Source organism: Bidens hawaiensis, unplaced genomic scaffold (assembly GCF_021521415.1).
Source record: "Bidens hawaiensis isolate Kalapana, Puna unplaced genomic scaffold, B.hawaiensis_p1.1 tig00030813_1, whole genome shotgun sequence".
NCBI classification, from domain to species: Eukaryota; Viridiplantae; Streptophyta; class Magnoliopsida; order Asterales; family Asteraceae; genus Bidens; species Bidens hawaiensis.
In genome coordinates, this window is record NW_027495157.1 from 97,335 (window position 1) to 113,577 (window position 16,243).

At 37.5% G+C, this 16,243-nt stretch overlaps 2 protein-coding genes across 2 annotated transcripts; both read left to right on the forward strand.

Moving 5' to 3' along the window:
- Positions 1–279: 279 nt before the first annotated feature.
- LOC143581121 (uncharacterized) lies at positions 280–852 on the forward strand. Its single transcript, XM_077063975.1, has one exon. The coding sequence runs from the start codon at positions 280–282 to the stop codon at positions 850–852; it is 573 nt and encodes a 190-aa protein (XP_076920090.1).
- Positions 853–3,937: 3,085 nt separating this feature from the next.
- Positions 3,938–15,606, forward strand: LOC143581123 (uncharacterized). The gene is made up of 6 exons (XM_077063976.1): positions 3,938–4,214; positions 9,239–9,658; positions 9,741–10,045; positions 14,432–14,588; positions 15,196–15,502; positions 15,603–15,606. Exons 1-6 carry the CDS (start codon positions 3,938–3,940, stop codon positions 15,604–15,606), a joined length of 1,470 nt encoding a protein of 489 aa, XP_076920091.1.
- Positions 15,607–16,243: the final 637 nt, after the last annotated feature.

Consider the following 16,243-nt stretch of genomic DNA (forward strand, 5'->3'; position numbering starts at 1 on the left):
CAATTGTTAACTGAACTAACGAGATGTTAATAGTTGAACATGATGTGGATTTTTTTCCCTATTATTTGGTGTTAGTAATAGGTTATTATTTATATCTGATATGTTTTATTTTGTATCCTAATTATGTTTCGTATAGTCATAACTGAGCATAATATTTATTCTTTTCATGCATCAGCATCTACTTTACGATCAGGTTCCGGTTATTTGCACGGAATAGAACCTTTGAACGGAAATAACTTTGGTACTTGGATAGAATAAGTTAAGTTGGCATTGGGATTTATGGACCTTGATTATTCTTTAAGGCATGATGCTCCTGCTCCTCTTGCCGATAATTCGACGGCAGAAGAAAAGAAAATTCATGATTGGTGGGAGCGTTCTAACAGAATGTCTCTTATGGTAATAAAGAATTCAATCTCTCCTACCACTAGAGGAGCCATCCCTGATTCGGAAAATGCTAAGGACTACTTAGACTTGGTTGAGGATCAATTCAAAGGTACCTCAAAAACTAATGCTGGTATCTTAATTCTTAGAATGTTAACTACCAAGAATAACGGGACTAATGGTGTGCGTGAGCATATCATGATGATGAATGACATGTCTAACCAATTGGAAACTCTAGACATGGAAATTAGTGAAGGTTTCTTAGTTCACTTCATTATGACATCTCTCCCTTCTCAGTTTGATCTTTTTAAGATTAACTATAATACTCAAAAGGAAAAATGGAAGATGAGCGAATTGATTTCCATGTGCGTTCAGGAAGAGGAGCGCTTAAAGCTAGAAAAACATGATGTTGCTCACCTAACCACTTTTGACTCCAAGAAAAAAAAAGAGCACATTCAAAGGCAAGGGTGAAATGGGAAATAAGTCAAAACCCAAAAACTTCTCTACCCCTGGAGCAAGTACTAGCATAGCTAAAGGCACTCCTAAATGTCGTTTTTGTCACAAGATAGGACATTATCAAAGGGATTGCCCAAAGTTTATGGAATGGCTAGCGAAAAAAGGTATTGCCCTAAATCTTATGATTCATGAATCATTTAATATTAATGCACCCTGCAATACATGGTGATTTGACTCTGATTCCACTGTACACATTTCTAATTCTTTACAGGGATTTCGTACAATAAGGAAGCTGGGAAGAAACCAGCGGACGGTTAAAGTGGGAAATGGCTTGGTTTCTGAAGTGGAAGGCGTGGGGACTCTTTCTTTAGTTATGGAAGGAGGCTTCATTTTAAATTAACTTGAAACTTTATATGTACCAACTATTACTAGAAACTTAATTTCTATACCTAAACTAGATCTTGATGGATATGTATTTACATTAGGAAATGGTAAATGTATTATTAGTTTCAATTCCCACAATGTTGGTTATGGTCTATTAGAAGATGGTGATCTTTATAAATTACGTTTAGATCATAATTTTTCAGAATCCCTATTGTCTTATAATGTAGAAGAAAACTTCGTATGTAAAAAGAGGAAAAGAATTATAGAGACTTCATCTAAATTATGGCACCAAAGATTAGGCCATATTTCATGAGAAAGAATGAATCGACTCGTGAAAAATGAAGTACTACCAAAACTAGACTTTTCCGATTTTGAAGAAAAATGTGTTAAATGTATTAAAGGAAAAATGATCAAGAAAAATAAGAAAGGTTCCACTAGAAGCACAGGATTACTTGATTATATCCATACCGACATTTGTGGTCCTTTTCTTACAGGTATTGGAGGGAATAAGTCGTTTATTACTTTTATTAATGACTATTCGCGTTATATGTACTTGTATTTAATACATGAAAAATCTGAAAGTTTAGAAACTTTTAAAACCTTTAAGGCTGAAGTTGAGAATCAACTAGACCGGAAAATAAAGGTTGTAAGATCAGATAGGGGTGGGGAATACTACGGCCGACACACCGATGTTAGACAAAGCCCGGGGCCTTTTTATGAATTTTGTAAGAATCACGGTATAATAAATCACTATACCATGCCCGAGACTGCTCAACAAAACGGTGTAGCTGAAAGGCGTAATCGTACTCTTATGGATATGGTACGTAGTATGTTGGCTAATTGTGATTTCCCTTTATTTCTTTGGACTGAAGCATTAAAAACAGCCCCACATACTTAATCGGGTTCCTTCTAAGTCTGTCCCAAGACTCCATTTAAACTTTGGACGGGAAGGAAACCTAATTTAAATTATTTTAAGGTGTGGGGATGCCCGGCTGAAGCTAAACTATATAATCCTCATTCCAATAAGTTAAATATGAAAACTGTTAGTTGTTCTTTTATTGGATATCCAATAAGTTAAATATGAAAACGTTCAAAAGGATACCGATTTTATTGTCCTTCTCATTCTACCAGAATTGTTGAGACTAGACATGCTGAATTTCTTGAGTTTACAAACTTGAGTGGGAGTAATGGTGGTAGGCAAATAAATCTTCAAGTAGAAACTGAAGAGGCACCATTCAATGACATACCGGTGCCCATTAGTCAGCCACTTGAACCACCTAATGATTTGCCGGTTTCTCATAATAATAATGTTACTAACACTGAGAATCCATCTACATCAAATCCATTAACATCTCAAGAGGTAAATGAACAAGCGACTCAAGAACCGCCATTAAGAAGGTCTTCTCAGCCTAGGCGACCCATAGTTTATTATGATTTTGTGACTTACCTTCATGAGACTGACTTTGAATCGGGTAAAATAGATGATCCAACTACTTTCAAAGAAGCCATGAATTGCGACCAATCAGCTAAATGGTTGAGTGCCATGGAAGACGAGTTGAACTCAATGAAAATAAATAATGTTTGGGAACCTACTGAATTGCCAAAAGGTTCTAAGCCTGTAGGTTGTAAGTGGGTCTATAAAACTAAATTAGACCCTAATGGAAACATTGAACGTTATAAAGCACGTTTGGTTGCAAAAGGATATACTCAAAGAGAGAGAATTGACTATCAGGAGACTTTTTCTCCTGTGTCAAGAAAGGACTCTCTAAGAATAGTTACGGCCTTGGTAGCACATTTTGACTTATAATTACATCAAATGGATGTTAAAACTGCATTCTTAAATGGAGATTTGCATGAAGATGTGTTTATGAAACAACCCGAAGGTTTTGAGCCTAAAGGAAAAGAACACTTGGTATGCAAATTAAATAAGTCAATTTATGGGTTAAAACAAGCGTCTCGACAATGGTACATCAAATTTGATGAAGTAATGAAAAGACATCATTTCATTAAAAACCACGTAGATCAGTGTGTTTATATTAAGATGAGTGGGAGTAGATTCATCATACTTGTATTGTATGTTGATGACATATTGCTTGCAAGTAATAACTTAGACATGTTGCATGAATCCAAAAGATTATTATCTGCTAATTTTGACATGAAAGATCTCGGTGAAGCCTCTTATGTGATTGGCATAGAAATCCATCGAAATAAATGCATTGGGACATTAGGACTTTCTCAAAAGGCATACATTGAGCGGATACTTAAAAGATTTAATATGGAACATTGCACTCCCACTGTAGTGCCTGTAGTTAAGGGTGATAGTTTTGGGTCTTATTAGTGCCCTAAATCAGAGGCAGAACTCGAACAAATGAGACTCCTACCATATGCTTATGTTGTAGGAAGCTTAATGTAAGCTCAAGTTTGTACTCGTCTCGATATCGCATACATAACTGGCATCCTAGGTAGGTATCAAACAAATCCTGGCCTAGATCACTGGAAAGCTACTAAAAAGGTGTGGTGATATTTACAAGGGACAAAAGAGTATAAGTTAACTTATAGAAGGTCAGGTGATCTTGAACTCATAGGCTATACCGACTCTGATTTTGCGAAGTGTAAGGATGACAAAAAGTCTACTTCGGGATACATTTTTATGCTATCAGGTGGGCTCATTTCATGGAAGAGTCAAAAACAACAATTGACCACTACATCGACAATGATGGCAGAATATGTTGCGTGTTATAATGCCACGTGCCAAGCGATGATTCTAAGAAATCTTATTAAGGGACTCAAAATTGTTACTTCCATACAGAGGCCTATAAGAATGTATTGTGATAATAGTGCAGCCGTGAATTTTTCAAACAGTTATAGCTCAAGTGGTGCTGGACTATATCTCGACACAAAGTACTTGTTTGTGCGAGAGCGAATGGAAGACCAAAGTGTTATTGTTGAATATATTAGCACACATGACATGTTAGCGAATCCACTTACTAAAGGTCTACCGCCCAAAATATTCAATGATCATGTAATTAATATGGGCTTTAGGCGAGACCTTTTATGAATGTCATGTACACAATGTAAACACATTTAGGATACTATCTTCTTACTTCACTCAAATGTAAAGTTTGTCTATGTTTATAAATATATGTGCACTATAATGTTCATTTTAGACAAACGTATTATTTACCACCTAACCTATAAATTTGAAGATGAAATCATTATCATAAGAAGGTTTAACGAAATTACCTAATTTTATTATTTGGCCAATTAGTATTATTTTACATGAATATATAGTACACACATATATAAATTTTTAGTAAAAATGGTCCAGCAGCCAAGTGGGAGAATGTTACAAATATTTTTGTGGCTTTTGACCATTTAACATTTATATGAACTAAATGTGTGTAGCCCCATAACAAAGGTATCTAATTTGATGGGAGTTAATACTTTAAGGGGTTAATATGTAAATATGGTGGTTAAAAAGGATTGATGAGTCGTTACCCTAATTAACTGTCATCATACGATCGTTCAATCATCCATTCATACGATCACTCTGACAAAACTCTATAACATCATAATTCAATCCATCTTAATTCAAGGGCAATTAGACTCTTAATCTTGATCATCATCATGGCATCATCTTCATCAAACACTCAAAGGAATGAATCATCTCCATTAAGTAAGTATTACATCCCATTATTTATGGTAGATTAATTTGGGACTTATAGAATTGATATTATATGTTGAAAAAAACAAAAGGACGGTATTTCTGGTGTTGTCGTTTTCGATACTTAAACGGTACACAATTATTTTTTTGACTTTTCCTTTACCTTTTAGCAAGTAGCAACCACTAATGAAACCATAATTAATTATTTAAAATTATTTTTATCATTTTAAAAACCAATATCAAAGTTCTTGTTTTTAAGCATTAGATTGTCATCCAAATCAAGTAGTCATTGGTCAAAATACACAAATTGTTTCACTCTTATTCTCAAAATCCGCCGGGAAGGTGAATATCCTAACTAATTTTATAATATAAAATACTATCTAAATATATTCACATGAAACTCAATAACACATCGTATTACTTGTCTTGAATATTGATGTATGATCTTTCAACAAGACCATTGAAGGTTTGCTCGATAGATTGTAATAAACCTCATCATGAATAAAAGAACTTTACAAAGTAGTAAAAGATCAGGCTTGTAGATTCATGGTTATAAATAACTTTGTTATGCATTTATAATGAAAAACATGCATTAAGATACCAAAACACTTTCATTGCATTGCACTAAAAATACAAAGATGGTTAAAATGCAGGATTATTTACGGTGGTGTCGCTTTCGATACTCAAACGGTACACAGGTATAATTTTTTTTTTCGTTTTATTGTTTTTACCTATTAGCAGGTGGTAACCACTAAGAAAACCATAATTAATTATTTACAATTATTTTTTGTCATTTTAAAAACAAATATCAAAGTTCTTGTCTCTAAACATTGGATTTTCACTATCCACGATTTGCTCGTCAATACCTTATGCATACACCTATTATTAATATTGCTTGCTTATATTCTTTATAAGTTATTTTTAGATATTTCGCAACTAACAATTTTGTGGACCACTGTAGTTTCTTGTATTTACATAATTCTTCAATTAAAGCTTGAATTTGCAGATAGATTTATTGATCCAAGCTTGATTGGACTAAATTGCTTGACCCAACAATCTTTCAAAATACTAGGCTATTATTAGCCTTAGCAACCAGACTAGAATTTACAAACACAGTCTAGCCTCTAAAATATGCAAAAGCATCCTTATAAAGACGATACTTTTTTGCGCGCAGAGTGAACATTTGTATTTTGAGCCATCATATTTTCACAAAAGCGCAAACCATGAAACCAACGATTACTAACGGTTTGGTTCGATTTTTATTCGTAATGGTTCGGTTTTGGTTGTTGAAATAGTACAGATGCACATGTATATAATGAAATTTCAGCATAAATAGAAGAAAACTATCCAACCCCCCAAATTTGCTACGTATTTTTCTTCCCCTATCTTTTTATAATATTTTTTTAGTGGACGTGAGTGGAAAAAAGAAAGAAAAATAGTATTATCTATTTGAATAAAGATAAATATAGGGAAATGTGGAAATTTTATAAAAAGTAATGAAACAAATTTAAGAAAATAAAATATAGAGTTGAGGACAAGAGATAAAAGATGAAGAGGGGGGGGGGGGGGGGGGGGGGGGGGTTGACATCAGTTAATTGGAAGTGATAATCATGGGAAAGAGGGAATTGGTACCATCAATGGATAATTTTTTCATTATAAAAGAATGAACTATGTTAGTATTGGCTATGTAATATTTTTTTTTAATACAGAAAATATAACTCTACTTTTAAATATTTACAATTTTTTTGTTTGAAAATTACGAGAATTGAACCCCCATTCTTAAGACAAAGCATTAACCTATTTTGTTATGCCACTAAGCGAAAGAACTTTTGGTTTACAAATATAAACGGAAAAATATTTTATTCCACAGCTAAATTAAGTTCTAGCCTAAACACAAAGTTGTAAACCATTTGGAGGTGATATAGAACTTATTGTGTAAAGGGTAAATCCACAAGAATTGAGGAAAGTGGTATAGGAAAAGGACATAATAATTAGTACCCCTAATATTTATGGGTGAGTGTGACGCGGCTCGATGCAGTTTTGGGCTAAATCAAACCAAAACCAAAACCAAAACTTCGGTTTTTAGATTTTTGGAATCGTTCAGTTTTCGTTTTTTTGGTTTTTGTTTTGGATAAGATTCGGTTTTGGTTTTTTTTTGTTTTTGCCATTTGAGCTTACAAATTTTAGGCCAAAAAGAAAGTTGGCCGAAAATAATGAATTTTAAGTATAAATGATTTTGTTTTGTTAACTAATAGACTATTATGCATCTGGCCAAAAGTATTTGAATTACATATTTAGTAAATTCTTATAAATAACTTAAAATAAAAAATAAAAATCTAGAAATTCGGTTCGGTTTTTATTTCATGCAAAACCAGAACCGAGCCGCTATGTAAAACAAAAACATAAAACCAAACCGTCGGTTTTTGTTTCAGTTCGGTTTTTTCGGTTTGAAATTTTCGGTTTTTTCGATTTAGGATCAGTTTTTTCGGTTTCTTACACACCCCTACTAATATTGGCGGCAATAGATGTCCACGAAGCGATTTGAATGATAAAAGTAATAACTTTGTTACTTTAGTACACAATACAAGACCACGAGATAGTGAAGACTTGAAAACGACATCACCAAGGGTGATCCAGAATATCCGTACCAAATAGAGTTATTTTGAGAGTGACATGCTTACACAAAATATCATTCACCACACCGAGTAAGATTTTTAGTTTGTCGGTCATTTAAAGAGAACCTATGTGGCTCAAACTCAACAGAACATAATATCTAAATCATATTTTTGATTATGTTAAGGGTCACAATGTGACACACATTTTCAAAGTTAAAAAAGGCAAAGAGTAAATAGATGTTTTACGTGTGGTAGATCAAGTTTCCCCGGGCCGCTAAGACTTACGTTTATCATGAAATGAGATATATTATTGGTCCATGTGCGATTCTAGCTAGTCGGGTTGTATGTCGTTACGCGGTAGCAATCACTTGCAATAACAAAAAAACTATGAAATGAATAGAAAGAATGATCATATAACATACTCTCTCGCTCCTTTTTGATATTTTTCCCTTGTTTCTTAAGAGAAAAAAACACGACAAGAATGAAACACCTTGTGACAATTGTGTTGTGAGTTTAGTTGTTATTTTAGTTGTTGTCAGAAATAACGCAACATACCAACGCAATAATAACAAAATGAAATTGGTCGAACCCAAAGTGGAGAGGCTCGTTTTTCAACCTCCTCATGTGTTCCCGAGTTGAGTAAAGGAGAGAAAGGAAAGGAATCCTTTTCTTTCTTTTCATTTTCACTTTCTTTCCTTTTTCCTTTCCTTTTCATCCAATTCTTTCCAATTTGGAAAGAAAATAAACCCATCCAATTTACTCTTCATTTGCCTTGTTTTTCGTTTCCTTTCTTTTCTTTTCTTTCCTTTAATGAAACTCGGGAACACACATTTCCTTGTTTCTTTTCCTTTCCTTCCTTTTTAATGAAACTCGGGAACACACCACTCCACTTCTTTTCTCTCCTTTTCCTTTCCTTTCTTTCGGTTAATGAGACTCGGGACACAACGTTAGCAAAAGAAAAAAAAAGTAAGTAAATAAGATAAAACTAGTAGTTTATTAATTACGTGAAATTGAATGAAAATATACTTAAAAAGGACTTTTGAGTTGGATAATATATGTGGGGACCCAGCAGCAGTAACCGGAGTAAACTTACTTACTTTTACTTACTTTACTTACCACCACCGGCGAAGTAAATAAACTCCTCCGTCTCTTTTCCCGAAAACTATATATACTCACTCCTCCCTCGTTATTTCTTTCCTTTGCCCTAATATATATACATATATCTCAGCCGCAACTTCAAAACCCCCAAATCAATCACTCCTTCAATGCTCTTCATTCCTCTTGATCCAACCTCACATATTATTATCATTATTATCCCATGGACTCAGCTCCTGTTGTTACACACATCATCAGATCCTCATTTCTTCCCGATAAAGGTACCTTATTATTATTATTATTATTGTTTATGTAGGGTTTCGATCAAATACAAATTAAATTGACGTGCTAATTGTAGTGTAATTATGTAATTACACCACTTGATTCGCACAGTTAGCACGCTTATTTAATTTGTACGTTAATTTCCCCTGATTATTTTATTATGTATATCAGTATATGTACAGTTTGATTCTATATGAGTCCTGTTATTTAAATGTCTACGGAATTAATTAGGGCTTTTTTCATTTCTGTTCGTGTAGTTTAGAATTAGTTTTAAATTAGGGTTTGGTTAGTTATGTTTGCTTCTGATTCATTGCAAATTGTCTATTATTTGGCTATTAATATTATTACTAATGTTTTACAGATGATAATTGTAATGTAAATGGTTCAAAACCAGCTGCCTGTCTGTACAGGCAAGCTGGTGAATTGACCGGTCTTCGAAACGGGGATGCAGTTGATGGCCTTGATATGGTGGGTAAGCATCTGCAAAGGAAGTCCGGGAAAGGTTGTAGAAGTAATGGTAATGGTAATGGAAATGGTTCTAGAAGGTCACGGTTAGCGCATATGGAAGGTTCTTTGGATGTGACGGCAGGGGTTGACGGGAACAATGTAGTTAGATACAGTGTTGTGGATAGAACACAGACGGGTCGACATAAGACGGTTGTTTCTGGGAAACGAAGTGAGAAACGGAGTGGGAAAATTTCGAAGAGTAAGTGTGATTCTTTTTCTGTTAAGGCGGGTTTGTCGAACTTTAGTTCAGCTGCTGGTGGAAATAACGTACTCGGTATGGATCTTTTTGCAGTGAAATATTATTATTCTGTATTATTATGTTCATTTAATTCATTTAATGTTATTGTGTGGAACAGGGGTGTACGGTTCTAAACATGATGTTCGTGAGTTTGCAAAACACGTGAAAGAAATGTCACTGAAAGAGCTCCTTGATGGGAGTTACAAGTGTCCCGACTCCATTAAAGTGAAAGAAAAGTCAACAGAAGCGTTAAATGGAAGTATTTTGCAGTCAGTTAGAGAAGCGTGCTCGGTTCTTCATCTCCACAAGCTTACTCAAACTCCGAAGGTGCCTGCTGTTGATGCTAGTTTTAACTATTTAACAAACTCTAGCACAAATGATGACAACAAAGGAGATGCAGTAGACCCGTCTGCTTGTAATAAGGTTAGTTAAATTTCTGTATTAATCTTTATCTTCTAAGAATTTGTCTATTAAGCAGCTGCTCATTATTTGGGTTATGTAAAGAAATGGTTTATAGGAAAGTAATGTTTATTACTTGAAGGTGTGAATAATACATAACCCACTACATCTATATATACACATCAAACCCTAGCTAACAGCCCATAAAGGGCCCATGGGCTCTATCTAACCAAATGGGCTAAAAAAACCCTAACTAAATACAATTAACACTCCTCCTCAAGTTGGAGCATAGATGTTAATCATGCCCAACTTGTTACAAATAAAATCTATCTGAGCTTTCCGGAGCGGTTTAGTTAGAATGTCGGCTAGCTGGAAATTTGTCTTCACATGAATTGGTTGAATGGAAGGAGGATCAATTTGTGTGCCTACTACCCGATCTCTGATAAGGTGGCAGTCGACCTCAATGTGTTTTGTCCTCTCATGAAATACTTGATTCTTGGCTATGTGAATAGCTGACTGATTATCACAGTATAGCCTCATCAAGTCATTAGAAACAACCCCGAGCTCTCTGAGAAGACGACGAACCCATGTCATCTCTGATGTTACATCTGCCATGGCTCTATATTCTGATTCGGCACTCGACCGGGAGACCGTGTGTTGCTTCTTACTCTTCCATGATACAAGGTTTCCTCCAACAAACACACAATATCCGGTGGTAGATCGTCGAGAAATTGGACAACCTGCCCAATCTGCATCTGAGAACCCTGATATCCGACCATCTCCTTCTTCCGTGAAGGCACCTACACGACAATGACCCTGATCAGAGTATAATATGCCCAAGCCAGGTGAGGTCTTAAGATATCTTAAGACACGAAGGGCAGCATCCCAGTGACCGGTGTATGGTGTAGCCATAAATTGGCTCAGAACACTGACAGTAAAGGAGATATCCGGTCGTGTGACGGTTAAATAGTTAAGTTTACCAACCAGCCGTCTGTATCGCTCAGGATCTTTCATTGGATCTCCTTCCTTTGGGAGGAGTTTCTTCGTAGGAAGCATTGGGGTATCAACAGGTTTACAACCCAGTAAGCCACATTCAGTTAACATATCAAGAACATACTTTCGTTGGGAGAGAAGTATTCCTTGTGGAGATCGGGATACTTCTATGCCAAGGAAATACCTCAGTCGACCTAAGTCGCTGACCTGAAACTGAGACTGAAGAAACTGCTTGAGTTCGGAAATCCCGATCTCGTCATCACCTGTGATTATAATATCATCCACATAAACAACTACGATAATCCTCTTCCCTTTCTGGTGTCTAAAGAAGACAGAGTGATCGTAGGAACTCCGAGTCATCCCAAACTGTCCCATGACACTAGAGAATCGACCAAACCATGCCCTGGGAGACTGTTTAAGACCATATAGAGAACGACGTAGTCTACAAACTTTCGAGGCCTCCTCCTCAACGACGAACCCTGGGGGCTGCTCCATATATACCTCCTCCTCAAGAACACCGTTAAGAAAGGCGTTCTTGACATCAAGCTGGTGGAGCGGCCAATGATTAATGGCAGCAAGAGCGATGCAAATACGGACAGATGGCATTTTAGCAACCGGAGAGAAAGTTTCATCGTAATCAATGCCATATGCCTGAGAATACCCTTTTGCAACCAACCGAGCCTTTAAGCGGTGTAGGGAGCCATCCGGGTGTAGTTTAACCGTAAACACCCAACGACAACCAACAATACGCTTCCCTTTAGGAAGTGTTTCAAGATCCCATGTATGATTGGACTTTAGAGCCCCAATTTCATCTTCCATAGCCTGTCTCCATCCTGGGTGAGCGAGAGCGCTCGTCACATTTTTGGGAATCGGGTAGGAATCAAGGGTAGTGGTATACGCATGAGATTCAGGAGATAGGTGGGTGTAGGCAACATAGTCCTGAATTGGGTAACGAGTACATGTCCGGGGTTCCTTGCGAAAGGAAATAGGTATATCGGGAAGTGGGGCACCAGGAGGGTCATAAACAGGTGTGTCAGATGTAGGCGGAGTATCGGAGGGTATTTCGGGGTCGTGGCCAGGTTGTGATTCAAGAGTCGCTGATGTTTGACCCCTACTTCGCCTAGCATATGTGAAAAGCAGTGGCGGAGATTCTATCGGTGGGTCAGAATCAGAGGAGATTGGATCGGTAGAAGGAACTGACACAGGAATGGTGGGGATGAAGGGAGATGTGGGTATATCGAGGTCAGGAAATGGGTCAGAAACAGGAGTGGAACACTCAGGAAAGTAAGGACAGGGCTCATTAAAAGTGACATCGGCACTAGTAAAGTAGCGGTGAAGAGAAGGGCTATAGCATCGATACCCTTTTTGAACCCGTGAGTAACCAAGGAAGACACAACGAATGGCTCGGGGATCAAGTTTGATGGTTTTCGGACGATGGTCATGAACATAGGCGACGCAACCAAAAACTTTAGGTGCGAGAGGAAATGGATCATCGTTGGGAAATAGTACAGAAAACGGTGTTTTACCATGAAGAACGGGTGTGGGCATGCGGTTAATCAAATATGTGGCAGTGAGAACGGCATCTCCCCAAAAACGATGAGGAACACGTGACTGGATCATGATTGTGCGAGCAACATCCAATATGTGACGATTTTTGCGTTCGGACACACCATTTTGTTGAGATGTATACGCACACGATGACTCATGAATAATGCCGTTGGTTTTTAAGTATGAAGAAAAGTCGGTGGAAAAGTATTCTTTAGCATTATCAGAACGTAAAGTTTTAATGGTGGTGTTAAATTGGTTTTGAACATAAGCATTAAATTCTCGAAATATGGAAAATACCTCACTACGAGATTTCATCAAATAAACCCAAGTAGTGCGAGAATAGTCATCAATAAAGGTAATAAAATATTCAAAACCCAACGTAGATTTGATAGGGCAAGGACCCCATACGTCAGAATGCAACAGTTCAAAACAAGAACTGACTCGATTAGGTACCCTAGGGGGATAGGGACGCCTGGTATGTTTACCAAGTTGACACGACTCACAATGAAAATTAAAAGAGGAAAGTGGTAAATTTGGTTGCATTTGCCTTAGAACCGCTGTAGAGGGATGACCTAACCGACAGTGAGCCTCCCTGACAGCGGAATCACATAAGTTTGCTACAGGATGCGAAAACAGGGATATACGATAGAGACCTCCTGATTCAAAACCAGTACCAATTACCCGGTTTGTTCCTAGTTCATGAAAAACGCAGTGAGTTGGGTAAAAGGTCGCAGAACAGTTGTTTTGTTTGGTAATCTGACTCACTGAACAAAGACTGGTAGGAAATTTAGGAACAAATAGGATAGAAGACAGTTTTAGGTTTTCCGAGTTGCTGATGGATCCTATGCCGAGAACGGGACATGAAGATCCATCGGCAAGACGTACCGGTGTATGGGAAACATTTTGAAGACTAGAAAAAATGCCCCGATTCCCAGTCATGTGATGTGTGGCTCCAGAATCGATTACCCACGATGAGTCGAGGCTAGAAAACTTACTCGGATGTGCTGAGTTGGTTTGAGGAGGATTCAACTGGGAGGCAAGAAACCGTTGAATCAGATCATGCTCCTCCTTAGTAAATGTATACGTGTGTTTCTCTTCCATTGTAAAAGACGGAATTGGGAACAAGTGATGGTGAACTTGACAATACCCAACAAACTCAGAACTAGGCAGGTGATTTCAAACAATATTTGTGGAACCGAAACGCACAACGTGGACCAGAACTGATTTAGGTTTTAAATAAAACTTGTCGGAACAGCAGGTGGCGGGTGATGGCAGAAGGTGGTGGTGGCAGACGGCGAAAGGCGGTTGCGGAGCAGGAGGTTAGTCGGAATATTATTCCGACAGTACTGGAAGAAAAAACCGGCTGCAGCGGCGTCGCACGCTCCTTCACGCGCCAGCGCGTGGGAGAGCGGCTGCAAATGACGGCAGCGCGTGGTGGCGCGTCAGTGGTGGTGCGGCAGTGATTTTTTTTTAGGGTCGGCAAGTCGAGGGGTGACGAGTTCAGTGGTGGTGGAGGTGAGATAAACGGTTTTGGCCGAAACTGGAACAGGAGTGAACAGTAGCAGGGATGAACAGTAAGTGATGAACAGTGATGGTGAAAAGTAGCAGGTCTTGAACTTCTGGAACTTAAACGGGAATTGATATTCAGACAGGGGTTTGTACCAAGAGCTCTAGCTCTGATACCATGTAAAGAAATGGTTTATAGGAAAGTATTGTTTATTACTTGAAGGTGTGAATAATACATAACCCACTACATCTATATATACACATCAAACCCTAGCTAACAGCCAATAAAGGGCCCATGGGCTCTATCTAACCAAATGGGCTAAAAAAACCCTAACTAAATACAATTAACAGGTTATATTTAAGGTGGAAAGTTGCGCGGGTGCCATTAATAACCGTGCAAATATACTTCAGTTTCCATTGTTTGAACCGAAAGATATTTTGGACCGTTTAACTCTTCCTCCAGATAAGGATCTTGATGTTATGCTTCTTGACAGTATGAAGCCTACTTTGTCTTTAAAAGGTAACTTTTATAAACGTTTCGTTATAGAAAATTGCACAAATGGCCCCTGTGGTTTGACCATATTGCAAGTTTGGTCCCACATTTTAAAAGTTGCATACTTAGTTCAAACATTTGAGACGGGTTTTTTGTTTAGTTCCCACCGTTAATCCTAGTTAGTTTTTAACGGATAAGTGTTATGTGTCATTCATGTTAGGGTAATTGTGTCTTTTCATTCACGGGACCTTGATAACATACTCTTTTAAACTCCAGAACTCGTAGCATTGACCTTATCACCTTTGATCAGTGAAAAATCGAGGGTTCGGTTATTGAAGGTGATGAAGTGAACATTAGGAGTTTAGAATTTGAAGGAGAGTATTATTAGTGTTCCGTGTTTGAAAAGACACAATTACCATCGCTGAAATGACACATGGCATCCCTTTTTCGTTGGAAAATAACTGGGATTAATGGTGGGGACTAAACGTGCAACCCTCTCATAAATGTTTAGACTGAGTTTGCAATTATAAAACTCTGGGGACCAGAATTTCAAAATGATCAAACCACGAGGACTATTGCTGTAATTTTCTCTTTTTTATTATGCATTAACTGTTAACGTTATTAATAACGACAGTACACAATGGAGGTAGTTTACCAATGTTTCCTTGGTCGCATGTTTCTGGAGGACATTTCAAAGCTAACCTAGATGTGGTCAAGTCAACACCGAGTAAGAGCGCGTGCCAAAGTAGATGGGTCAAAATGGGAAAGTCAACCGCTTCTTTACGGGACATAAATGCTACTACTTATCTTCAGGATTTTCAGTCTTTTACGTATAATCAGAGCCTAGTCCCGTTACAAACCCAACAGCCGCAGTCAACTGTAAAGGTTGATCAAGAAATAACACCTTCTGGGACCCGCACAACAGCTTCTAAAGGTTGCATGTTTGTGAAAAGATTAATAATAATATGTGCATTTTCCATGATGAAAAATAGGGATATATTAATATATAATAACTTTATAAATCTACTTGTTCTATCACAGGTGAACAACATTCTCCAAGGGCGTTGTCTGCTGCACAAACATTATGCAGCATTGCAGCAGAGTTTCGTAAGCGCAACCAATATGGGCTCGCCAGCTGGCATAGGAAATCTTCCCAGAAATCTATAGGAACTAGCAAGTTAACATCAGACGAGAAGCTCGAAAAAGCATTATTCACCATCCCGAGTTCAAGACCACCCGTGGGATCCACCAATGGTCCAGATGGTGCCAGGTCACATAGTTCAAAGAAGCTGAAACAACCAGTCAACGACCCCACCAAAGGTCAATTCCACTGGTCAACTTTTACACCTCAATCAAACAGATCATCATCTCCAAGTAAATTGTTCAAGAATAAGAGTTCACCGATGGAACTAAAACACCATGAAAGTAGCAGTAGCCTGTTGAAAAGATCAATGACTGCCCCGCCTGCAAAATTACCAAACAAACCTTCAAAACTGAGGAAACTTGTACCTTTTGAGTGGAAAAGCCGAGGGGCCGAAAAGGGTCATGCAAAGTAGTAAAATTTGATTCTTTTGGTCAATTATGTTGTTAATTTACTGTAATTTGAATTGGTAGTTTGGTGTGTATAGTTTTAGAGTTTATGGTGTAGTATTTGTAGTACAGAAAAGTTTCCCTTGTTGGGC